The sequence below is a fragment of the Megalobrama amblycephala genome, linkage group LG3 (genome assembly GCF_018812025.1).
Source record: "Megalobrama amblycephala isolate DHTTF-2021 linkage group LG3, ASM1881202v1, whole genome shotgun sequence".
NCBI classification, from domain to species: Eukaryota; Metazoa; Chordata; class Actinopteri; order Cypriniformes; family Xenocyprididae; genus Megalobrama; species Megalobrama amblycephala.
The window spans coordinates 31,903,241-31,930,102 of record NC_063046.1 but is presented as its reverse complement, the minus strand read 5'-3'; the positions used below and the strand labels follow the sequence as shown (position 1 = coordinate 31,930,102).

The window sequence follows — 26,862 nt, the reverse complement described above, 5'->3', positions numbered from 1 at the left end:
GACTTGACTCAGCTGCTTCTGGAGGTTGCTGTACCCCAAATGCACACTCCGTTCAATCAGCTTCTGCCTTGCCACTTTACTCAACTACTCCACATCCGGGTAGTTAAAGGTCCCATTCTTCGTGATCCCATGTTTCAAACTTTAGTTAGTGTGTAATGTTGTTGTTATAGTATAAATAAAATCTGTAAAATTTTAAAGCTCAAAGTTCAATGCCAAGCGAGATATTTTATTTAACAGAAGTCGCCTACATCGAACGGCCAGTTTGGACTACATCCCTCTACTTCCTTCTTTAATGACGTCACTAAAACAGTTTTTTGACTAACCTCCGCCCACAGGAATACACAAGAGTTGCGTTTGTAGAGTGTGTTTGTCGCCATGTCGTCGAAACGCTGTTATTTTCATCCCGCAGTCCAATCACCGGGTCTAATTCCGGCTCAAATTGATAGGGTAAAATTAAAGACATATTTACAATAACACTGAGCGCGTGCATCTCCACGTTATGGTAAGAGGCATGACCTTTCCGGGCAAGGTTCGCTAAGCTGCTGTCGAATCACAACACAGGAACCGCTGGCACAATCAGAACTCGTTACGTATTTCTGAAGGAGGGACTTCATAGAAAAAGGAAGTCATCAGCCCGTTTTTATGACAGTGGAAACAGCGGTATACAGATAAGTAAATTATGTGAAAAATATTGTGTTTTTTTACACGCGAAACATGAACACATGTTATATTGCACACTATAAACACAATCAAAGCTTCAAAAAAACCACGAAAAACGGGACCTTTAAGAGATGAATGTCGAAGGGCGTTCCTGACGATAAAGAAGGATGACCCATCTGACATCTATCCCAGCGGTGCCTCCAAAATTGTAGTACTCCTGAAAAGAAATACTTAAAAATCAATAAAGAAAAATAAAAGAAGAGTGCTGCAGTGATGGTTTCCTTGATGGTGTATTTACTTTGAATGAAGTGCATCATGGGCGCGCCACCTACTGAAGCGTGCAATGACGTCATGACGCAGGTATGCCAAATGAAAATAATTAATTTAATAAATTAGCTTTAGTTTATTAGTTAGCTTTAATAGCCATTAATCTATTAATTTATATTGTGAAAACCATGTAGTGTTATTTTACATTTAGTTACTTAGATTTCTTTTATAGGCTAGGCCTATATTACTTACCTGAACAGATGAACAAAAGAAAGCACTTTATTTAATTTGTATCTTTGTTTTATTGTATTTGTCAGTTTGTTTTACTTTGTTTCTTTGTTCATGTTCTTACTGTATCTTAAATAAAAGGCCAAAAATGCTGGACACTATATAATATAAAGCAAAGTTAATTCAGCTCTTTTTATATATATATATTATATTATATTATATTATATATAACAAAAAGTACCAATAAGAATACCGTTAAAGTAAGCAGTATTGGTAAGTAGTAATACCATTAAAACCTTAATGATACCCAGTGCAGAAAATTATATGACAACAATAAGGTCTAAATGTAACTGGCCCCTCTAACAGTACAACTGGCCCCAGCTTTGCCCCCCCAGTTGAAATGGTCTAGAACCGCCAGTGGCGTTGTGAAGTTTTGCAGCATGTGTTGTCAAATTGATGAAGTCGTTTTCCTTATTTGCTGGCGTTTTTTTCTACTTGCATGTGTTTTTTTCAGTTGCAGTGCGTTGAGCTCTCTCGGCCACCGTACTTTACTTTGATTAATGTTTTTATTTATCACATGATGATGGCGCTGAGTGGGGACCTATTCAGTGAAAATTGCAACATAAACAACTGCATTACACTCATAAAAAAAGAAAAACATTGTGATGAAATGTAAAACATCACTACATATAGTCAAGCTTTTAAAACAGTAGGCCTAATACAACACAATGTTTAAATAAACCCACCTGTCAAAACTGTTTAAATAAAAACACTTGTCTCATCTAATGGATATCAAAGAAGGATGTGCAGGGCTCGAGCTTTCATTTTAAAACGTCACAATACCAATAGTAACACTTTGATGTATCATAAACCAATAGTTGCCCAAATAGCCTATGACACCCCGCCCCATCACGCATAATGTACTCAGGGGTAGGCCGACTTGCCTGCAGTCAAACCCACAGTAGATACATTATAACGCAATAACCAACAGAGGGCACAATTGCACTGTTTCTCTCTTGACTACGATTTTGAATAGCTGGACTGTGTGTGAAATACTTAAAAAAAAATCATTACTAATCTGTCCGTCCATCCATCCATCCCATAGCCTACCCTGAATTATTTGGAAGGTTATTTATTTATTTATTTATTTATTTATTTATTGAACTTGGAAGAGAAAGTGTCTCTTTAAAAACTCACATGGCATTTCAGTTTTAAACAAATATTTACAAGTGCTTAATTGTACGTGTTGACCTAAACCGAATTCGTTCAAACTGCATGGCATTATACATCTCATACATCTCTTACATCTTTCAGTCCAAGGCCTTACATAGGCTACTGTTAGGCTACATTAAGGCTCAAGACAAACCACACCAAAATGTTTAGATATTTAGTATAAAGTTTGAATAACATTCTTCAACACAGAGGTAGAGATGCGTTGGCTCAGTGAATGCCTATGAACGGTCAATATTTCCATAGTTTGCAGCAGGTCACGTGACCTGCCCTGCCAGTAGCGGTACAATCTTTCCCTGGGTTTACTGGCAGGTCACGTGACCAGCTACCAGCCAGAATCTATCTGCACAAGCTTCTACAGTCTGTGCGCTCTGACGTGCCGCTCTCAATGTTGTTAGATGAAGCTATTGTATTCACCGCGAGATTTTTAGCTATTCGCTTCGCTTTACTTCCTATGTTTTCAGCGACGAAGGAATGAAGAGTCTTCACAATAAACGGTAATATATTTTTTTCCCTTTATAGGAATTTTATTTGTGCATTTGATATCATGGCATCTGGTTCACTATTTATTCTTACTGCTACTGAATGTTGCATAGCATAACAGTAATATTATTCAAGATCCATTACACAGAAAGAACTGCAACGACACATAATGTCATTTTAAGCGATTCTCATTAGAATGTATTTTGCAGCTGGAGTGAGAGCGATTTGAAATCCACCACATGTAGCATCAGCATCTCGATTATTTGTGTCTTGTCGCCTGTTTTTAAAACACACGTTTAATTGGTAGCTATTCTAAGAACCAGTTGATGAAAATGCAGAAGAGAAAGCATTGAGAACCAACCCGTTCACTTTCAGCGGATTTAATCTGAAGCTGTTTACAAACACTCTCTTGATCACACCTCTGAAATGCGCCTACAGTCTGGTGCAGTTCAGGTGATTCGGTTATGGAATCTCCATATTCAAGGCACTTCTTTGATGCATTCCTTTGTGTCTGCATTTCTAATAATCCCTTTCTTGTTCAATAGCCATGATGCCGTTTTTATTGTTTTATTTTTTATTTAGTGCATACACTGGTTCCTTTGTTCTGCTTTACTGCAATATTCCTCTATAATCAGAATGTTATAATGAACTGTTGTTACGTTCTTGAGGCACTAAAGATCGTGCTATTGCTGTTTCTACTACATTTTTTTGTGATTTTTAAATAGTACGTTTTTTTTTATTTTTGTTCATGTCCTTAACAATAGCGCACAAGAGCACTATGAATTGAGCACATTTACACACATAACACATAATCAAAAATTGAATATGTTGTGTTAAGAGTCTTACTTAGAATATCCTCCACAACGGAATGTTTATAGTTTATAGCAAGTTTGAACAAAAGTATTTCTGGGGAATATTAGAATACAGACAATGACATGCTAAGCTATTAAGGAAACACATTGTTTGGGGCAAATAGAAGATTCAGCTAGTAACATTTTACAAAAATTAAAAGATATATGTCTATAATTGTAGATCTATAACTGCACTGTAAAGAGATTACTATAAATTTTACAGTAACTTACTGGCAGCTGGATGCCAGTAATTTACTGTAAAATGTTTTCATTTTCATTTACAGTTTATTACTGTCTTTTCATTTACAGTATCATTATCATATTATTGCTTAGAATCATTACTGTTGAGTGTAGCTTAATTTACTTTAATCCTTATGATCCTTAATTTGTCCTTATGATATTCTTTTTATTGTAAGTCTCATGGCCTACATTTTGCAATTCACTATGCTTTTATTGAGAATTAATGAGTTGAAAAATATCCAAAATTATTTTTTTTCTTCTGTTCTTGTTAATTGTTTTGATGAAAAAGGGAATGTGCTGATAGTTCATTTACATATTTATATGTATATTTCCAATAAATATATATTTACAAAAATCATACACCATAATAAATAGCAAGAGAGAAAAAGAGAAAAGCAGAAAAATAACATGCATGTCTTTTAGTTGGATCATGCTGACTACATGCATACCAGAATATCCCAGTAGCTGTGAAACATGTAAACTTCTTCTTCTGTAAACATGGTCAGTGTTTCTCTCTCTTTCCCATACACAAACACACATATTTAGGGATAAATCATTTGCATTTCCACTCACAGATGTTCAGTAGATGGATGTAGGCCAATGACAGATCTGTGTGTAAGCTTTTGGGTGGGCTTCTATATGGCTGTATTTCACAGTTATTTAGCCTTAAAGGAACACTCCACTTTTTTTGAAAATAGGCTCATTTTCCAACTCCCCTAGAGTTAAACAGTTGAGTTTTAACGCTTTTGGATCCATTCAGCCAATCTCTGGGTCTGGCTGTACCACTTTTAGCATAGCATAGCATAGTTCATTGAATCTGATGAGACCAATAGCATCTCGTTCAAAAATGACCAAAGAGTTTTGATATTTTTTTTTAAATAAATAAGTTTTAAATACTATTTAAAAATACTACTAGTAAAAATATCAAAACTCTTTGGTCATTTTTTTGAGTGAGATGCTATTGGTCTCATCAGATTCAATGAACTATGCTAAGCTATGCTAAAAGTGGTACAGCCAGACCCAGAGATCGGCTGAATGGATTCGAAAACGGTAAATCTCAACTGTTGTTGAAAATGTGCCTATTTTCAAAAAAAGTGGAGTGTTCCTTTAATATGGTATAGCCTTTTAATTGTAGAGAGAAATAAACCTTCACACTTTCTTTATTGGCATCTATGGTTCCATAAAGAACCTTAAACATCCATGGAACCTGTCCATTCCACAAAAGGTTCTTTAAAGTAGAAAAATGTTATAATGCTATAATTAATTTTATGAGATTGTTGTATCATTTTAAAATATGGGATGCACCTTTTTAATGATGTTTGGAGGAGAGATTTCATAACTCCACTAAACTGTGTCCAGTGTTACTGAAGTGTTGAGTGTTCATCTCAGGATTTGTAAGATATTCAAATGGACATGCACACTGAACATAAACACTGCTCATCTGGCAGACAAATAAACTGTTTAGTGGTGTGCTTGTGCATAGGCAGACTTTTGACTATGGCATAATGTCTGAAGACTGAACCTGGTCAAAACGGCATGATGGAAAACAGAAAAAAAAAATGCTGTTTGGTGCTGTTTGGACAGAACACTACTTTGTTTCCAAGTTTGAACTGGTATTGTCAGGCATTTTTGTGTGAAATATGCATTAGACAGTCGGTGAATGGATTGTGGGAGGTCTGTGGGTGTGCCGTCTGAGGCTGAGACTACACTATTATCTTCTGCTGCTCTTTGTTGATGTCATATAGGGATTAGTTATTCTTATAAATCTGCTCAAGAACAATAATTTAATGTTTTTGCTTTTTTATTGCATAAAAGCTTTTTTATCCACCCCCATATGGCCACACTTTTATCATTCAGTGGTTGCCTGTTACAGTGACATTAAAAAGATCTGTTATCACTGAGGTTTATCTAAATGGGCTAGTTAAATCTCGTCTTTCTTTTAAGTTTTATTTTTGGTCTTTTCCCTCTTGTATTGTGAGCTACAGTAGAGAAGTGGGGCATGAAATGATGAGGGAGAAGAAGCTGAAATGAATCTTCTTCTAAAGAACTTTACCTAGTTGCACAAGACACAAACTTGCATCACCTGACTCAGCAACATAGTTCAGTGCATTGGCTACTAGTCTACGGCTCTCTTTGGTCTGTTTTAAATTACTAAGGTGATCGCTCTGCATGCTCTATTGATCTCACACAAGGTGACGCTGTACAAGGTAAAAAAAAAAAAAAAAAAGTACATAAATAAATAAAATCCATAGTGTTTAGTGAAATTTTATAAGTGTGTTAAGACTATAAAAATATACATCATTATTTATTTATAACAAAAAATTAGATATAATAACCATTTAAATTAAATTGTTACATCATTTGCTTCCGGCTCTGTTTTGACCTGAAAATGAACTGTGGCTTTACAGATGAAATTGTTTTTTATATATTTTTTATTTTTATTATTTTAAATGTATTAGTTAGATTTCTCTTAAATTACTTCTGTAAAATACATTTAGTCTCTTTCCTACACTCATATACACATTTTTTCCTTCCCGCATTTTGCATTTTGTTTATAAACATGCTTGTGCCTGCACAAACAAGAATTGTGAAATTAAAATAAAATGACAAACAAATTAATGTCTTAATGTGTTTGTAGAGAAAAAGTTTGTCTAAATTTTAAAAAGAAAATTTATCATAATTTTTTTGTATGAAAGTAATAGTTTATGGATGTAAAATTTTGTTTGAAAAACATTTCATAGTAATATTGATGTTTTTGTGTTGTTTTGTTAGAAAAAGAATATGTAGGTTTCATGAATTTAGCCTGTTTTATAAGCTTACTTCACTGGGTCCAAACAGACCCTGGCCTGGAATGAAAAAGGTGTATACAGTTTGTTTTTTTTAATGCAGTAGTAGGGTTATTTTTTTTTCTCTTTTCTTTATATGATAACTGAAATATAAATAAAAAAATGAATAATAAATTATTCAACCCTCAGAGACTGTAATAATACAATAATAAATTAAAGTTCCAAGAGGTCCGGTCTCTATATTTCTTTCCTAGCAGAGGTCTGGACAATACTTTTTTTGGAACAGTTATACATTTCCATTAGGGCAGCCTTAGTACTTTGTAAAAGAAAAAATCCTAAACACTCAAAATAGTCATCAAAGATGAGATTTTTGGGCCCCGAGACCCAAAGCAGTGATGTCTAAGAATTTTTACCAATATTTACCAAAAAAGTAAATATTTCTCCCAACTGCATATGAAATATAATATATAAATCTAATATATAAAAAGGTTAGATCAGATGTTTTATCAGGCTTTTCATTTGTATTATTTTATTTACATTTAGACACCTACGTGTAAAAGGATGTAGCGCCAAGAGATTATTAACATAAGCAATGGTAATGATCCATACGTTTATGGATCCTGAGCGTTTGTGGTGTGTACCGCACAGTTGTTTTGACTCACTGCTAACTTTAAACTGTAGAAATGGTGAAATGGCACAATTATGTCCTGCGGTCCGGATGAAACCAAGCCGGGGTCCGGAACCGGACCGTAGTCCGCCATTTCAATACTACTGCTCTATAGCTTGAGCTGTTAACACATAAATTTAACCCATGCATGTGCTACAGTGTGCAATTTTTCACTTACATTTCTGAGATTCAACTTATTTAAGTTCAAGTTCACTTGTGTATTCACAGTATTTTGTGCAGAAGCAAGTTGTACATTAACCATTAGGCCATGGCTCCAATATGGGACATATTTTTCCATCACATTTCGGTTCATATGAATGTAGGTATTGCACATTTTCCTTCCTTCAACCACTTACAGTTTTATCTTTTTTTAGGTTAAAACTCCAGGATTTGGTTTTCCATATTCTTTCCTCAGACCTTTATGGGGAGTTGTTCATATTATATAGTATTTTTTTTATGCTTATTTAGTACTTTGTGTAAATCTGGGATCTGGTTGCATTTCAGCCTACTGTTACTCACTTATCAGTTACTCAGATGTTAACACTTGTCACTGCCATGTGCTTGTGCTCAAATAAAACAACAGCACAAAACTGATGTACATTAACTGAACAACTTGCCACATTAATGGTTGATCTCTGTTGCCCCCACTGTGTGTGTGAAGACTCTCAGCCAGGACAAGGCTCTCTCAGTGTGTTGAAGTGCTCTACATCTGTGAGCTAGTACGAGGCAGCGATGGCCCACCCAGATGGCAGTGCAAGTGATGCCAGTTGTCCCTGCATGAACATTGACAACTGCTTTCCCCCACACGACTGTTACTCTCCCCAGCTCTAAATGTTCAGCTTCTCTCTTTCGTGTCGGAATAGTAAATGTCAACAAAGCAGACCTATATGCTTATATAATCCCATCCAAATTAGAACTCTTTCCTCAAACAAAAAGCATCATACCATCCTGTCTTGGCTTGTATAAACCTGGACCTCTTTGTTTTTTAGCATAAAGGAAAATGTAGTCTTTTTTCAGAACCACGCTGTACTCAGATTTCCATGCACGCCCAGCAGCCTGGCCAGCAAGGCCTGATGTCACACTGAAATGTGTCTCGAAGGTATAGTGCAATGACTTGAGAATGATAACTATTCCACTTGAAGCCATTTTTTTGTGTGTGTTGAACTCCTCTTCCAAACGAACACAATAGCTATGTTTCCACCCACCTATTTTTATGCGCATTTTGGGATATCATAAAAAAATTATTATATACAGTCGCTTCTACTGCAGCAACTTCCATTTTTTTGGAGTGATATTTAGGGCCAGTTTATCAGGAAGTGACGATTTTATTCTCTTCGACTCACTGGATGGAAATTCGTTATTCGCAAATGTTATATGCAATTCCAAATTTGCAGTTAAATTCGCAACTTTGGATGGAAAATAGCTAATGAATATTTGACAAGCTTTTAAAAACAACCTTTATGCTGCATTCACACGGGGTGTCAGCGTCAACGCTTGACGGAGGGCATGTCTGAAGCTTGTGTTGATGCGACCGTTATAGTGATAACAGCCAATCACATTACTTTCCGGTGTTGCACGAACGCAATTAGCTAGCAACTGCTCTAGGGTGTTTGCATAAAGCGATCTGATTGGCTGACGCCTGCGTTGGCGCTTGAAAAGTTGAGAAATCTTCAACTTCTGTCACTTGCAACGCGAGTGAAGCTGCGTGACGGAACCCACAATTCAGTTTGGCAATGCATGACGTCATCCATTCAAAGTAAATGAGAAGCGTTAAAGGATTAGTTCACTTTTAAATAAACTTTTGCTGATAATTTACTCACCCCCATGTCATCCAAGATGTCCATGTCTTTCTTTCTTCAGTCGAAAAGAAGGTTTTTGATGTAAACTTTCTAGGATTTTTCTCCATATCATTCATTTCAATGGGCACCAAACGGTTGAAGGTCCAAATGGCAGCTTCAGTGCAGCTTCAAAGGGCTTTAAACAACACCAGACGATGAATAAGGGTCTTATCTAGCGAAACGATCAGTCAATTAAAAAAAAATTAAAAAGTTTAAGTTTTATAAGCACAAATGCTAGCTTTGCTCTTTTCTCCGATGCGCGTTCGTGACGTCACGTAATACGCAATTACGTTGAAAAGGTCACGGTTGACGTAGGCGTAGCAACCACAGTTTCATTCGCTCAGGATTGTGTATAGGAAATCTATGAAAAGTCACAAATTTCTGTCCTGACAAAAATGTTCTTTTAGGCTTTCTAATATTAAAACACCCAGGATACGCACACCTTTCTAGCGTGAGTTTAAAATATTCTAACTGACCGCCAGAGTGAGTTTTTTTTTAAGGCGACCCTTATTTTAGAACGTTTGCCCTTATTGTTTCCATGGCGACGTGTGCGTGTCACGAGCGCTGAACGTAGCCACAATAACACTGAATGAGAGATGGATCACTATTATTTTGTTTTTCCTTTTTTATTTAAAATATTCGCAAACTTGCTTACATGTCTTCAACTATATGATATTCCGGTTCTCAAATATGTGTGAGTGAGTGTGTTTTGTCGTTTAAAAACCTTTATAAATGATCTTTATCTTGATCTATAATGCGAGATGGGCGCCGCCATCTTAGTTTGCACTGCAGTTCAGAGTTCTGTCAGTCTGATTTACAGCAGGTGAATACATCAGTTTCTCCTGAAATATATGCAAGTAAGTGGCTGGTGAACTGGAAGAATAAGAGAGTAAACTTTATAGTTACTTAGACCCATTATGTGTGTCTGATATGAATAAATGTCGGCAAATTATATTTGAATTCACTGTTTATTGATGCTTCCACTGACGTCTGACATCGGTGTGTATTTTATAAACTCCAAATGTATTGTTTAATGGTGCTTATGCGTATTTAAATGTCTGAAACCTTAAAAGAAACATTATGTGGCTGAAAACACTGCATAGCTGTGATGACAAGAGAGCGCGTGTCCGTCTCGCAGCCAGAGCGCGAAAGCACAGTTTGAATCTGGCAGTTATGTGACGTCGCTGAACATTCTAAATCCCATATGTGGAACCGTACGCCCAGGGGCACAGAAATAAACATCCCATATGTGGGAACGTACCGCTCAAAGGATTAAACAATAAACTGACACAAAGACATTTAAATATGTGTATACGATCCTCCTTCTGCACATTTGTAATGTAAACACTGACTCGATACTTCCGCCTACGTCAACCGTGACCTTTTCAACGTAATTGCGTATTACGTGACGTCACGAACGCGCATCGGAGAAAAGAGCAAGGCCAGCATTTGTGCTTATAAAACTTAAACTTTTTTTTTTTTTTTTAAATAACCAATCGTTTCGCTAGATAAGACCCTTATTCATCGTTTGAAGCTGCACTGAAACTGCCATTTGGACCTTCAACCGTTTGGTGCCCATTGAAATGAATGATATGGAGAAAAATCCTAGAATGTTTACATCAAAAACCTTAATTTCTTTTCGACTGAAGAAAGAAAGACATGGACATCTTGGATGACATGGGGGTGAGTAAATTATCAGCAAAAGTTTATTTAAAAGTGGAGTAATCCTTTAACGCCGACACCCCGTGTGAATGCAGCATTATAGAAGTTCCTGCCAACAGCTTTCGTCCAGGAAATTGACAATGTAATTACGTTCCCCTCCAGTGTAGTTCTTATAGTAATATGACCTGTTGTGCTCTGTCTCACTGCCTATATCCACTTTTGTGTCCTTAAACATAATTTTTTGGGGGTTGACAGCTTATAAAAACTTAGTTCTGGGTTTTTTAGCTTGTTTGCTGTACACCTTGTCACATAGCAGCTTTTAGACATTGTTCTGTTTTTTGTTATAAGTCAGAAATGACAAAGAGGCAGCCTCATGCTATATAAAGTCAATGGGGACTGTTGGATTGTTTTCCGCCCCGGTGGGCGTGGTTTTCAGATGATGACGCGCGTCGCTCTGTCTCTGTAGCCCACAGCACACATGAATAATTCATAGCTTTAGCCCACATTTATTCACTCATGTTTACTGTAAGTTATGGTGTGCATCTGTGTTCATTCGCCAAAATATTCTTCAGTTGAGTGAACAACAAAAGCACCATTACTGTGACATCACTGTTAAGAGCTGAAACTGATTCCAAAGAGACATTTTATAATAACTGTCATTATGTATTATGTAATGTAGAGCAGAATATGAGCCTTAATGTTGGTCAATAAAATATCAATCTCAGTTATTATATAATATTATTACAATATTTAATTTGCTGCTTGAACTTTTTAACATAAACATAAAATCTGCACTGCTGTAAAAGATGCTTCAGATTTTGTGAGAATCTATTCGTTCCTTAGTGTTCAGGTCTGTTGGCAGTGATTCCTAGGTCAGGCATGGAGTTCTCCATCTATCTGGGAAGATGTTCAGCAGAAAGGCCTGTAATTCCATATACTAGAGCTGAGACAATTAGAGAGCCAACCGTTAAACTCCAGCTCTCTAGAGAAATGGCTATTTATGGCACCTTGTGTAAGATCTCTGCCCACAGGTCAGCATTTTCCCTTGTGTTTGACTCATAAACAGAGTTGGAAGAGATCGGCAGTCAGACCTAAAATGGAAAGTCCAGATGAATTAAACAGGCTCTTTTACATTGACACAAGCAATCAAATACAAACCCCACCCAGTCTCCATTCAAACAAGAACATAATGTCTTGGCCTAATTTCTGCCATACTTGTTCTTCAGGAATAACTGAAACTAGTTTGATTCAGCGAATTCAGGAACTTGCCCCTGCTAAATTCTTTTTCTTTCTGTGTTTGATCACAAGAAGAAATGTTTAACATAAATTGTCTCGCAAACGTTTTTTCTCCCCTTTGGCAGGCAGGCAGGCAGGCAGGCAGGCAGTTTAAGCAAAATCCAAAATTATATTTTCAGGCTTTTGTGCAGTTTTGGCCATGGGATCTTAATTCATACTCATGATACCTGTGGTGACATTTCTGACATTGCGTCTAGCATGTTTCACAATACTTTCAAAGTGAAATGTCCATTGAGTGGCAATAACCGTGTTGAATTTTATCCAAAACAGATGAACATGAATCTTTTCAATTTGACATGAATCAATTATTACATTGGTTGTTGTACGTATCGTTGCTGTTCGGTAATGAAATGTATGGTGAGTGGCACTAAAAGTGGCACTAAATGTCCTATCGAGTTTGAAAATAACATTCTGCCTACACTTAAACCTACCCAAAACTGATACGAGATAAAAACACATTTATTAAAGCAACTAGGGCTGGACGATTAATCGAAAAGTAACCGAAACCGAAATTCAGAACCTCTAACTGACGTAATTTTCCCATGTCGGTTATTTCGTTTTTTTTAATCCTGTTAATACTTTACCCTTAAAAACATTACCACGTGTGTAGCCACATGACTCCACCCCGTCCAGGCAGTGGCATAAAAGCAAAACACGGAGGTGAACGCCGGTTCAACACATAGTGATGGCGCGTGAGCGGTGAGCCTTGCGTCTTCACTAAACTTTGTCAGTTGTATTTGTTTTAAGGTTTGTACATTCAAGCGATTAGACGATCGGATGTATTATTATTCCGAGCTACAGCGCTCGCGCAGCTGCAGTATGGCACAAACACTCATACAAACAGTAGCTGCTCAAAACGTAAAGATCGCGCGCACATAGAGGAACGCAGAAACTAGTCAGCGCTGTCCAGTGATTTATCACTAAAGTAGTTTAGAAACTCAAAACGTCTTATAGCATATAGTGTCTACTTAGTTTTGGAGTAACCATTTACAACCCACAGCTACAGAGACGGTATGACTAATTCACACGCAATCATTTGTACTGGTACTGTGCTAAATTTATCTTTATCTGATTTACAACGAGCAGAAATCTGTAAGAAATGTTATGAAGCATAGATAAAATAACTGCTGAAATTGAGCTGTTATGTTAGATCACTCTTTAAATAGGAAAAAATATCCGACCTTTTAATAGTCAGTCATATTTACAGTACAAACCTTGTCAGTGAACTATGAGGGCAAAAAAACAAACAAACAAACAAAATAATCATTCATTAATCGTAATCGAGGTGAAATGTTCAATTAATCGAGGTTTTGATTTTAGGCCATAATCGTCCAGCCCTAAAAGCAACCATGCCATTTTAGTTTTTTTCTACAAGTCTTTGATTGTATTGTGTATTAATTAATGTATTAATTTACAAATCATCCACTGTTGTAAAAGTGTATTGAGGTCTTAATATATTGTACAAGAAAACATACTGCATTTTTAATAAGTCTTTATTAATCAATAATCTGCCCCTGTAATCTTTGTGTGAAAAGGAATACAAGTTGGTGTTTTACTGTCACTAGTCTTTTTTTTTTTTCTTTTTCAACCTGAAACTGCAGTGAATTGTATAGGTAGGCTACATTTTTTTTTCAAATGAGCTTTGGCTGAATCTTATTGAAGCTTCACAAAAAATGAACTGAGTTTGGCACACACAAGTACTGAAGGTGATGCAAGCCCATGGTGGGCAAATTTGCCATCTTTTGTAATTTAGAATTAGTGTATAAACCAATACTCAGTCATTGCAGTATCCCTAATTTCAGAAAGAATTACAAAGAGATGAATCCAGCAGAATGTAAGTCTTTTCTGTACCGTCTTCTGATTGGTCTGTATGAAATGCTTGCTCATCTTTGTACCCACTAAGGCGTCCATTTCTCTTTCCCCTTGAAAGGGGGATGGTACGAACACCAACCAACAGAGCTACTGCACCACACTTTTTCATCACTCATTCTCAAGCTTAAAAAGCTCTAAGCTTAAAAAGCAGATAGTTTCCACATCACCATTTGAATAATATTGCATCCAGCTTCCTCTGATGGACTCTTGTACCTCCTTTTGTGGACTGTCATCTAACAAATAGTCCTTCAAGCCCCTAAGAAAACATCTGCTGTTGTATTGTTGATAGTACCTCACAATGAGAGGCAGTGGAAATTTATTCATATATTTTCTGTTGGAAGTGTTAGTGATAATTGGGGTTACATGCTAACCATAGGACATGCAGATGACTTGTGGAATTTTGCAGGGATTTGAAGATGTGCCACCATTCAATGAAAGTACAGTATTTTAATTATAATATTTTCTTAAAGGATTAGTCTACTTTTAAATACACTTTTCCTGATAAATTTACTCACCCCCATGTCATCCAAGATGTTCATGTCTTTCTTTCGTCAGTCGAAAAGAAATTAAGGTTTTTGAGGAAAACATTCCAGGATTATTCTCCTTACAGTGGATTTCAATGGCTACCAACAGTTTGAAGGTCAAAATTACAGTTTCAGTGCAGCTTCAAGGGCTTTAAATGATACCAGATGAGTAATAAGGGTCTTATCTAGCGAATGAATGTCCTACGCCTTCCCTATTCAAGTTACGGAAAAAAACGAAACTGGCGCTGCGTTCGTTCCTTAAGTAGAATAGGGAAGGCGTAGAACATTCAGCGTAAGCATTATGAAGAATGCGGAAGCGGAAAGTACGTACAATGCGATATTTTGTTTATAAAGCATAAACGGTTATATTTTTTCCGAAAATGACCGATCGATTCGCTAGATAAGACCCTTATTACTCATCTGGTATCGTTTAAAGCCCTTGAAGCTGCACTGAAACTGTAATTTTGACCTTCAACCTGTTGGTAGCCATTGAAATCCACTGTAAGGAGAAAAATCCTGGAATGTTTTCCTCAAAAACCTTCATTTCTTTTCGACTGACGAAAGAAAGACATGAACATCTTGGATGACATGGGGGTGAGTAAATTTATCAGGAAAAGTGTATTTAAAAGTGGACTAATCCTTTAATAGGAGATGTTTTATTACATTGAGGAAGAATCAAAATAGACAAGCACACACACAAACTGAGGTTTAGAGAGGAAATACCTCTTTAAACAGCTCTTAATTAATCTAAATTATAGCATTTGTTATTTAAGTACATGTTATAATATGGTATGTTGGATAAGACCATTACATGTAAATATTTTCAAATATGGATTGATCTTAGCGCTTGTAGTTTCAGGATGACAATCTTGAGGGTTGTAATCTGGGGTTTCATCAAATATTGCATAACCTAATCCTTTTGCTGCTTGCTGCAAAGGTGGCAGATCATGACAGTTTTCCTCAGGAGAAGGAAGGATTTCGTTGCTTATCCTTAGGGATGTGGATTAGGGTGTTTGACAGACTATCATCTTGGTTTATGTAAGTTTGGGATCAGGCCAGCTTATCCAGATTTCAGATCAATTTCATTGAAGGTGACTCTTTTGTGTATTTATTGAAACACCAAAACAAACTTTATATTAGATTTTCAGTTAAATGAAAACATTTCTATTTAATTATATAGGCCTAATTATGTTTTTAGTCCAATTCAGTAATAAAAACTTTCATGATACTAGTTTTTTTTTGTTGTTGTTGTTTTTTTATAAACACGGCTACATTAAATAAAGACATGACTATATAATTCATATGTATAGTGCAAATTTTGATCAAAATGCTCCTCTCTGGATATTTTTTCTTTTTTTTTCTAACTAATGATCTATGAATTTTGAATGGCTTTCCTAGGGTGAATGTAACATTATGTGGCATATTGTTTACAAGCTGTTTATTGTTTCTCTGTAAATATTGTTTGGATTATTTTTAAGGCTTTGGGAGTTTTGCGGAGCACTACCTTTACACTAAAGTGTTGTGCTGCATTATATAATATGACATGTTATTAATGTTTCTTATGATGATCTACCTCAGCAGTCTAGATTTGTTAAACTGACATAGAGAGTGATTTTAGTGAGAGGATATACAATTTAATATAATGCCAGTATGTAGAAAATGCTTAGTAAAGTCTTTTGCTTTCCTTTAGTTTTACAAACCGTGGTTTGGGGTTTTGAGTAAATGATTTTCTCATTGTGTAGTGCAAAATTCACAAGCACAGAATTATTTCCTGTGGTTCTGCTGGTTTTAAAGCGATGTAAGCATACTCTCTCTCTCAAACTTTTATTTTGCATTTAACAACTTACTATCATTTTTTAGGAAATGTAGATCACCTTCTCTTTTCACTTGTACTTGTGTCAGCACTTTTCAGCCCTCTATGATATGAGTAAGCTTCAAGGAAAAATTGGGAAAGGGGCAGATGAAAAGGCCATAGTGAGAAAAAGTCAGTACTGGTATATTGACTCCTGTCAGGAGTGTCCTGTTCTGTCTAAATACATCAGGAAATGTCATCAACAATATTGTACAAACACAACAGATGCGCTTGTTTTGTTAATTTAGGGGTGAGGGGCAAGTGACTTGTCATTGAAAGAAACACTTAACTGTGTTTTATTCTCTTCTGCTTATTGAAGATTTAAATGTAAGTTGGTATTAGGGCTGTGCTCAGAATATCGATACAACGATACATCGTCATGAACTCCTGACGATGCGCGTATCGATACAGCAGCTGCCGTATCGAGTCTGTCTTGCTTTTAAATCTAGCCAATCACGTGATGTCAATTGACGCTAGCAAGCAATGCAAGCAGACATTCACGTTTCTGTGAGCTTTCATTCGTAAATAATCAGCTGTTTTATCGCGAATGTGAACAGGAAATGCGCTCTCGAACGGAGAAACACGCGATCTCCAAGTCATCGATCAAAGCGTGCTAACGTTTTAGGACAGGTCGATGGTATATAAATCATGCCCGAACGTTAGCGTTTGTCAATCAAGCCAAACCGTCCATTTAGAAACCGAGAAATTTGGAGGCCGATCTCTCAGGTTGACGCGCGAGCTGGCTTGACTTAAGTTTTCGTGAGGATATAGTTTATGGACTGTTTTGATTTCGGTAATTACATCTAGAAAGGTAAAAGCAGTGATGACATATATAATAGAGATATCTGAAAGTGAAACGAAAGTGATATTGGCCTCGTCCAGTGGGGAGGACGCACGAGAGGAGACCTGCGCATTTAATTGGTATGTGTATACTGTAATACTGCATTTACAATGCTTATAAGTGGCGTGCACTTTGATCGTGAAAGTGAACGTGCCCTTTGCGGTCACATCGCATCATTTAAATCTTGTTAACATTAGTTAATGCACTGTAAACCAACATGAACAAACAATCAACAACTGTATTTTTTAATAACTAACATTAACAAAGATGAACTAATACAGTATGTATTGCTCATGGTTAGTTCATGTTAATACATTATCTGATGTTTAATAAATGAACCTTATTGTTAAGTGTGTATTGTAAACTCATGTAGCCCATATTTTGTAGACCACGTTAATAAAAAAAATGTTGTTCTAGAACATATTTTGAGTTGATATCCAAAAAAAATCATTTTTACAGATGGAAAAAAAAAACAGGCAGTATAGACATTATTATAATATTATAGCCAATATAATTAACCAACTTAGTTTTCTAACAGTCAACTTACTGTTGCAAGTGAAATTAGTCATTGAGCTTTGTTGATATGCTTCAGTGTCACTATAATTGTCAATTCAGTTACTGAGGGAGTGACTTTAAAAGCAAGCTTTTAAAAGAAGCTTTTTTGTGACAATTCTTTTATATTTAATTTAAATCATTGTTTTTTTTTAATGACAAAAACAAAATAGTTTTTCAGTTATCACGACTGTTATAACACTGGTTATTCAGTAAACACATATTACTGTTACTAAACTCTGCTCAAAATAAATTTAAATTCTAAATTGAACCATATCGTGATACGTATCGTATCGTGGCTTTAGTATCGTGATGCGTATCGTATCGTGACATTGTTGGTGATACACAGCCCTAGTTGGTATGTTTTGGTGATGGGATAGAAATATTGAATATGACTTATGATGGCGTGTCATGCAACTCTGTGTCCCAGAGCGAGTGACTGTGTTTGTCAGTTTCTATTTTTGTGTGTGCGACAGACTCAGCAGACACACAGCGCTCTCAGACAGCTGAAGCCTGGCGGGAATCTTTGTTCCCTTCCTTTGGCTCTGTGGTTCCCATGGGGATAAAGTTTCTGAGACAGTCAAGGCCTTCATATGACCAACAGGATCTTCAAAACATTATGAGAGCTCAGGTTACCTAGTGCCAACAGGATGGCAAATTGACTAGGATTGGCGATCATTTGAATTTTAGCAATTCCAATTCCGATTCTGCTTATCGTTTTGGATTCTTTTCGATTCCCAGTTTTGATTCCAGTAAGGTAGAAAAATTCAAACATTTATATCAAACATATTTATTCTGTGTCTTTTGACAAAATTTTTTGTTGCAGCTGGTTTCCATGAATAAATATCAGTAGCCTACAAAATATTAGCAGCCTAACCAACTAATTAGCAATGCTTTTTCACATTTTCTTACACTTTAAAATGGTTTGAAATCACATTAAAATGCGCACACAGGAATCGATAAACAGAATAGAATTTTTAATTTTCAGTATCCGATTCCTGACCTTAAGTATCAGATTCCAGAATTAGTACCTATTTTCGATTCCCAACCCTAAAAGTGACCCTATTTAATATTCATCTTTACAAACATAAAGCCCCCAAACAAAACTTAACATACCCGTCTTCCAGACTGTTCAGCTTTTTGGTGGTATTCTTTTTTTTCTCCTTGTCATTAATTGTTCTTTATGTGCTGTATTTCTAGATATTGACATGAAGAAGGACATAGAGGTGCTGATAGCAGAGGAACGTGCTGAGATCATCTCAAAATACAATAAGGTAAACTGTGCCGATTACTCTCACTATTTGTTCAGATATTCACTGAAACAGTACGAATACTGTGATACTTACTGTAACTTGTTTAAGTTTGCCTATTTACTTTAATGTTTGAGTTACTAATAAAAATGTACATTTTCTAGAATTGTGATTGCTGTATATACTCTACCATTCAGGTAATGTATCAAATGCAGTAAAGAAATTAATACTTTTTTTCCATCAAGGATGCATTAAATTGATCAAAAGCGACAGGCTAACATTTTACAAGAAGGTTCATTTGTTAAAGGTGCAGTATGTAATAATTCTGTCCGCTAGATGTCGCTAGAGGCCTATTCAAAACAAAGGCATAGCTTGATGATGCCAAGTTTCAGCGCGGAATCTTGGAACATGTAGCCTTCATCTCAACGGATGGTGCAAAAATTTGGGATAGGACTTGGGAAGAAATCATGTTCATGGATGCGATTATTAACGTTATAGTAGTATGAAGCAGAGCAGGACCAAGTGTTGTGGGAGCTGAACGAGGCCGCTGGAGCAATTACGCAATACACACCTCACGAGCAGCAGAACTTTTATTATGCCGCAGTCGCCGGTGCTGCTTCCGCTTTTCCAGTCATGAGTATGAGGTAACGCAGCTCTGTTTAACATATTAGATACATTTGAGTGTGTTGAAAATGTTATAACGTTACTCTGTATGTTCGCTCGGCGATTGCTGTGAGACACTTGTTTGAGACACACTGCAGTAAGCTATCAATTTTAGAATTTCATATTAAATACTGGATGGCTTGTGTTGATAAATGGCATGCAATTAAATTTTAAAACGTATTGTATGATGGAGAAAATTCTGTATTACTTTTACTATAAATAAAGCTGCATCTGATTGTTATGTTCGCTACTTGACAAAATAGTGTTTTTCTCTGAGGCATGGTAAAGCAAAAAATCAAGAAAATTAGATTTAAACAATAAGACTAAATGTGTTGAGCTATATAACAACAATTAGTTTTCTGTCTATAAATATATCAAAACAGTTGTTCCCTTGTCTATTAAAACGTGTAATATATTAAAGCGTCTTTGGTGTTTCCATGGTTTCTACAAAATAAAACCGGAAATCGAGGGTAATACGGGTATGACGCAATTGACAGGCGACTCCTCACACGTCCCGGAGCCTTGGTTAAAATTGCAATTTTCTCACGATTTACAAATAGTTGCAAACATTTGGGATATTGTAAGTAACAAAAGTGAACAAAATAAATAACACTGGCCTAGTGGTTTTTGGATATTTTACTGCAAAAATATTACATATTGCATTAATGTATTATTAACTAATATTAAATCATCATGAGTAGAACTTTCTAGTTTTATATAACTTCCTAAAATTTTATCAACAGAATCTTGAATATATCAGTGTTTTCACAAAATTAAGCAGCACAACGGTTTTCAACATTTATAATAATAAGAAATGTTATAGCAAATGTGCAGCAAATAGGCATAATCATTTCTGAAGGATCATGTGACACTGAAGACTGTAATAATGCTGAAAATTCAGCTTTACTATCAAAGGAATAAATTACATTTTAACATAGTACTAATATAAATATTACTGTTTTTACTGTATTTTTGATTAAATATATGCCGCCTTGGCTAACATAAAATGAACACCAGTGTAATGATTAGATTTTGTATGATTGAAAGTGTTATGCTGAGCATTAGACTTTATTAGCAGGGGAAATTTATTATTGTACTGTACTTTTGACTTTTTTTGTGTTTTGGAGTTTATTTTGCACTGGGTTGTTGACCTCTAACCTATGACGTTGTTCACATGTGCTATGGCCTTTGTGGCTGTTCAGTCAAGTCAGTTTTATTTGTATAGTGTTTTTTGCAATACATATTGTGGCAAGGGAAAACTATCTCAGATTTGTCAAGAGGGAAATAACATTGGGAGGAACCACACTCAGGTGTTAAAGGCAGTTTTATGTGCTAGTGCAGCAGACAGAATATTTTTGTTCCAACAAAGTGTTTGTGGACTATATGGCCGCCGTGGTGATCAATTTGACCATGGCACATCATGACATTCTCTAACAGACTTATTTGAAATTGGGGGAATACTGGCACTGTAATCTTTGGCTGTCTGTCACGGATCACTGCTTGCTTTCCACTCTTCTCTCCACCATGGGGTTGAGAAGAGGGCAGGAGAGCAGCAGCCGTCCCCCTCAGGGAATCAATCCACACCAACTGGTAAAGCTTTTAAACGTCAGATGCACTGAACTCAACAGACAGGGTGAAAATTCTGTTGAATAAGTGCAGAGCATTAAATTGTTCTCAGCTCATAAATCAAAATTGCAGCTATATGGCATTGGTTGTGTGACAAGAGTTGGGACATATTTGTTTGCATTTCACTAGAATGGTTAGCGAGCCACAGAACATTGTGTGGAGAGCGGTGTGCTAGAGAGAATATTGCTGCTGTCACTTTCCATTATTGCATCGACCACTCAGCAAAACATGAAAAAAAAGTTCCAGCACAGAACTACCACTTAAAACACGCACACAAACAAAATAAAAGCTTCAGCTCGACTATTGGAAATGTTTCCTCTGTTTTACATTATATACATCACTGGGGTAGGATGGAGACTAAATCAGTCATGGCAAAAAGTGATGGTTGGCATGGGTTTAGATCACCAAAGTACACATTTGTGATAATGTAGATACATGTCATTTGAACCCATTGAGCAGAAATGTGTTGCATTAAATTTTTGCTCGTTTAATTCAAGTTGTTTTTCAGTTTATAAAAACTGCAACTTTCCCAAGTGTATTAAAGGTGCCCTCGAATGAAAAATTGAATTTATCTTGGCATAGTTAAATAACAAGAGTTCAGTACATGGAAATGACATATAGTGAGTCTCAAACTCCATTGTTTCCTCCTTTTTATATAAATCTCATTTGTTTAAAAGACCTCCGAAGAACAGGCGAATCTCAACATAACACAGACTGTTACGTAACAGTCGGGGTGTACGCCCCCAATATTTGCATATGCCAGCCCATGTTCCCAACATTATCATTATGAAAGGCATTAGACAAGGGCAGAACGTCTGGATCTGTGCACAGCTGAATCAACAAACTAGGTAAGCAAGCAAGAACAACAGTGAAAAATGGCAGATGGAGCAGTAATAACTGACATGATCCATGATATCATGATATTTTTTGTGATATTTGTAAATTGTCTTTCTAAATGTTTCGTTAGCATGTTGCTAATGTACTGTTAAATGTGGTTAAAGTTACCATCGTTTCTTACTGTATTCACGGAGACAAGAGCCGTCGCTATTTTCATTTTTAAACACTTGCAGTCTGTATGATGCATAAACACAACTTCATTCTTTATAAATCTCTCCAACAGTGTGTAATGTTAGCTTTAGCCACGCAGCATAGCCTCAAACTCTTTCAGAATCAAAACAATATAACAGTATACAATACTCACATAATCCGACGCATGCATGACGAACACTTTGTAAAGATCCATTTTGAGGGTTATATTAGCTGTGTAAACTTTGTTAAGGCACTGTTTAAGGCAAGCGCAAGCTCTGTGGGTGGAGAGCATGGGATTTAAAGGGGCCACAGCATAAATTGGCACGTTTATAATGATGCCCCAAAATAGGCAGTTAAAAAAATTAATAAAAAAAAATCTATGGGGTATTTTGAGCTGAAACTTCACAGACACATTCAGGGGACACCTTAGACTTATATTACATCTTTTAAAAACATAATCTAGGGCACCTTTAAATTAACATATTTATTTATTTAAAATCTCTTAATCACTTAGTCAGTTCAAATAAATGCAGAATTGTATTTGGCTCACATTGTCACACACACAACTGCCTACTTTATTCACAGATTTGCTGCTGCCATGATCACTAAAAAAAAAATTTCAACAAACAAGTCAACTGTTTTGTGGGAAAATAATTTGATATTTATTATATTATAATTTTAATATTTTATAATTATATCATAGAATAGCATTCAATATATTATTACAGTATGTTATCATTAGGAATATAATTATGAAAGTAATATAATGATGAAAGTCTAATCTGATTCAGAACTGCTGCCTTTAAAGATGCTTAAAAGTTGCTTGGAATTGGATGAATTGTTGCACTTCTGATAAAGTCAGAGTTCAAAGTTTGTGTTGAAATGAGACAAAATAAAGCATTCGCTCATGTGTTTTTTAGGGTAGAGACGCAGGAGTTCAGATTGATCCTTGGGAGGATGCAGACTACAGCATATACAGAGTTACGGATCGCTTTGGATTTCTTCAGTAAGTCCTGGGTAAAACCCAGCATTCAGTTTCCATATTGGCAAACAGGTATTTGTTTATTTGCTCTTGCGTTTTTATTTTGTCTGAAAATAATAGTCACTCATAATGGCTGTCTTTCATTCATTGGATACATTGTCTTTCAACACATGTAAACATGTAAAGCAGTCTGATTTAAAGGGTTAGTTCACCCCAAAATGAAAATTCTGTCATTAATTACTCACCCTCATGTCGTTCCACACCCGTAAAACCTTCGTTCATCTTCGGAATGCAAATTAAGATATTTTTGATAAAATCTGATGGCTTAGTGAGGCCTCCATTGCCAGCAAGATAATCAACACTTTCAAATGTCCAGAAAGCTACTAAAGACATATTTAAAACAGTTCATGTGACTACAGTGGTTCAACCTCAAAGTTATGAAGCGACAAAAGTACTTTTTGTGCACCAGAAAAACAAAATAACGACTTTATTCAACAATATCTAGTGATGGCCGATTTCAAAACACTGCTTCATGAAGCTTTGAAGCTTTACAAATCTTTGGTTTCGAATCTGTGGTTCGGAGCATGTATCAAACTATCAAAGTCACGCCCCCCAGTGATGAACCATTGAAATTTAGAAACACAATGTAAGGAAGCCTCGTTTACTGAAATCATGTGACTTTGGCAGTTTGATACATGCTCCGAACCACTGATTCGAAACAAAGGATTCGTAAAGCTTCGAAGCTTCATGAATAAAGTTGTTATTTATTTATTTATTTTTTGGTGCACAAAAAGTATTCTGATTGCTTCATTACATTAAGGTTGAACCACTGTGGTCACATGAACTGTTTTAAATATGTCTTTAGTGCCTTTCTGGGCATCTGAAAGTGTTAATTATCTTGCTGGTAATGGAGGCCTCACTGAGCCATCGGATTTTATCAAAAATATCTTAATTTGTGTTCCGAAGATGAATGAAGGTCTTACGGGTGTGGAACGACATGAGGGTGAGTAATTAATGACATTATTTAATTTTTTGGGTGAACTAACCCTTTAAAACTGTACTATAGAAACTGTTAGAACCAAATTAGTTTTCCCTGATAAGGAATGTATTGTGATATTAGTATGAGTGTTTTGACCTATTTGTTTTTCCCTCAGTGAAGAAGAATTACCCACACCCAGTGCCCTTGAAGAGAAGGTAATGTAGACATACACGAATTAAGCATGTAAATATTCAATATACTATACAGGTGATGTGCATTCAAACAGCATGTGAATATACTATTCAAATAGTGTTTCTGTAGAATGGTGGGAAAGATGGGAATCACAGACAGAAACACAAAAGAAAACAAAGGATCACAGACTGAATCTGTAGCAGTGTGGAGACTCTTTTGTAAACAGGCTTATGGTGACCTTCAGACATGAGCGTTTAGTATACAAGAGTGTGTGGCAGACACAGCTGGGCTGTCTGGAGGTGTGTTCCCATGTGCCATTTACAGCATGGAGGTGGCTGATGCATTTCCCAGCTGACATTTGTTCAGTCATGTTGTGGCACATAAAGGTTAAACACTAAGGGTGGAAAGAGTGAAAGATGTCCTCAGAACAGATGTTAACAGCAGCAGGATGATCTGAATGCCTGCCCTGCATCTAATCCCAAAGTACTTGTACAAATGAAAGAAATATTACTTCCTTAGACAAAACACAGGAGGGTTGTCATGTAGCAGATATTTAAACTCATACCTGTCTGTTAATGGACCCTGAGGATTATAAGCTTGTGATATGCACCATATGCAACTGATGACATATTCTTTCAGCATTTTTATTTATTTAATTATTTTAAGATAAAATTAAATGAAGATGTGAAACTTACAATTCCAAAGTTTGGGTGTGTTAAATTGTAGTGTTTATATAATATATGCATGTATTTTATTTTACTGAACTAAACTTAATTTACTGCGTTTATCCAATTAATTTGTCCAATATATATAAATTGACAAAAAAAAAAAAAAAGAAGTTATTTCAACTTTTGGGAAGGTATCGTATTTCATTTGATATTATACATAATCTGAACCTAATGAATTCTCAATTGTTAATAAATAGGACAGGCTGAAATAAAGTATGATATATTAAAAATGTTTATCATTATTATCCATTATTATTATTATTATTATTATTGATGTTTTTGGTTTTGGTGATTGGTGTATGTTTATTTTATTTTTTGTTAAAAAAAAATAATGATAATTAAACAGAAATTAAACATTTATTATATCTAATTTTTGGTTTTGCAAATCTTTCTTCATAAGATCTCATTGTTTTCTCCTGTGCAGCAAAAACAGGTGGAGATTGAGAGGGTTCAGAAATGGCTGAAGATGCTGAAGAACTGGAGCAAGTACAGGAACAGCGACCGGGTGAGATTCACATTGAGAGATGGCAATCATTGAAAATCAGAGAAAACAATGACGTAGCTCCATTGAGAACCAGAGTGATCCTTAAAACACACACACACACTCACACACTTGCACTTACTCCTGATGTCTTTGTGCAGATGATTAAGAGGGTGTATAAAGGCATCCCACTTCAGCTGAGAGGACAGGCCTGGGCTATGCTACTGGACATTGAGAAAGTCAAGAGTGACAATGCAGGAAAATATGAGGTACAGGATAAAAACATCCATGCATAGACATTCACACACAATAGCTCAGCAGTTTTAGCTGCGATCTATGGACACAATGTAGCTGCGAGTCTCTGCTGGCCTAAAGCCGGGTGTTTGGTGAGAGTGGGATTACTGGAGTGGTGTTGTGGTAGAGCTATTTCAAAGGGATTAGAGTGTGATCTGAAAACAGACAGATGGCTGATACATGGCATGGAAAGAGACGGGAGAGAACGAAACTCAATCTAAACAAACCATCAGAGATGCTGAGATTTACGACTAGCAGGAAGTACTGAACAAGGTACCCTGGTGCTGAAATCCTGTATTGCATGTTTTACATAAGTAGTTTTGTAAATGCATTACACAGCTGTCCTGAATACTTGAACAAAGGTGAAAGTGAAAGTGACGTGTAGCCAAGTATGGTGTCCCATACTCGAAATTTGGGCATTTCACCCATCCAAGTCCACACAAACAGCAGTGAGTATTGAACACACCCAGAGCAGTGGCCAGCCATTTTTGCTGCGGCGCCTGGGGAGGTTAGGTATAATATCACAAGATAAAAGATACAATATCACAAGATATATCACATCATGATTAAACCTAGAGATGTTTGTCTTCTAATGTCATCTTGTAATGCACGGTAGTATGTCAAAGATGAAGCTGTTTTTGATAAAGCCGTTTGTTTGATTGACAGAGAATGAAGGAGCAAGCCCAGCTGTACTCTCCCGAAATCAAACAGATTGACCTTGATATTAATAGGACCTTTCGAAACCACATCATGTTTATGGATCGATTTGGTGTAAAGTAAGTAAAACAT

General features: G+C 36.1%; 1 protein-coding gene across 3 annotated transcripts in view; it reads left to right on the top strand.

Moving 5' to 3' along the window:
* The first annotated feature begins 2,710 nt into the window (after nucleotides 1–2,710).
* si:ch211-288d18.1 (USP6 N-terminal-like protein) overlaps nucleotides 2,711–26,862 on the top strand; it is a 33,734-nt gene continuing 9,582 nt past the window's right edge. The window contains exons 1-7 of one of the 3 annotated variants that reach the window (XM_048185167.1): nucleotides 2,711–2,882; nucleotides 19,050–19,123; nucleotides 23,338–23,423; nucleotides 24,554–24,593; nucleotides 25,723–25,803; nucleotides 25,941–26,048; nucleotides 26,740–26,849. In XM_048185167.1, the coding sequence (XP_048041124.1) occupies nucleotides 19,058–19,123; nucleotides 23,338–23,423; nucleotides 24,554–24,593; nucleotides 25,723–25,803; nucleotides 25,941–26,048; nucleotides 26,740–26,849 (491 nt within the window). In that variant the 5' untranslated portion in view covers nucleotides 2,711–2,882; nucleotides 19,050–19,057. The other 2 variants (XM_048185168.1, XM_048185169.1) reach the window with 2 other exon arrangements.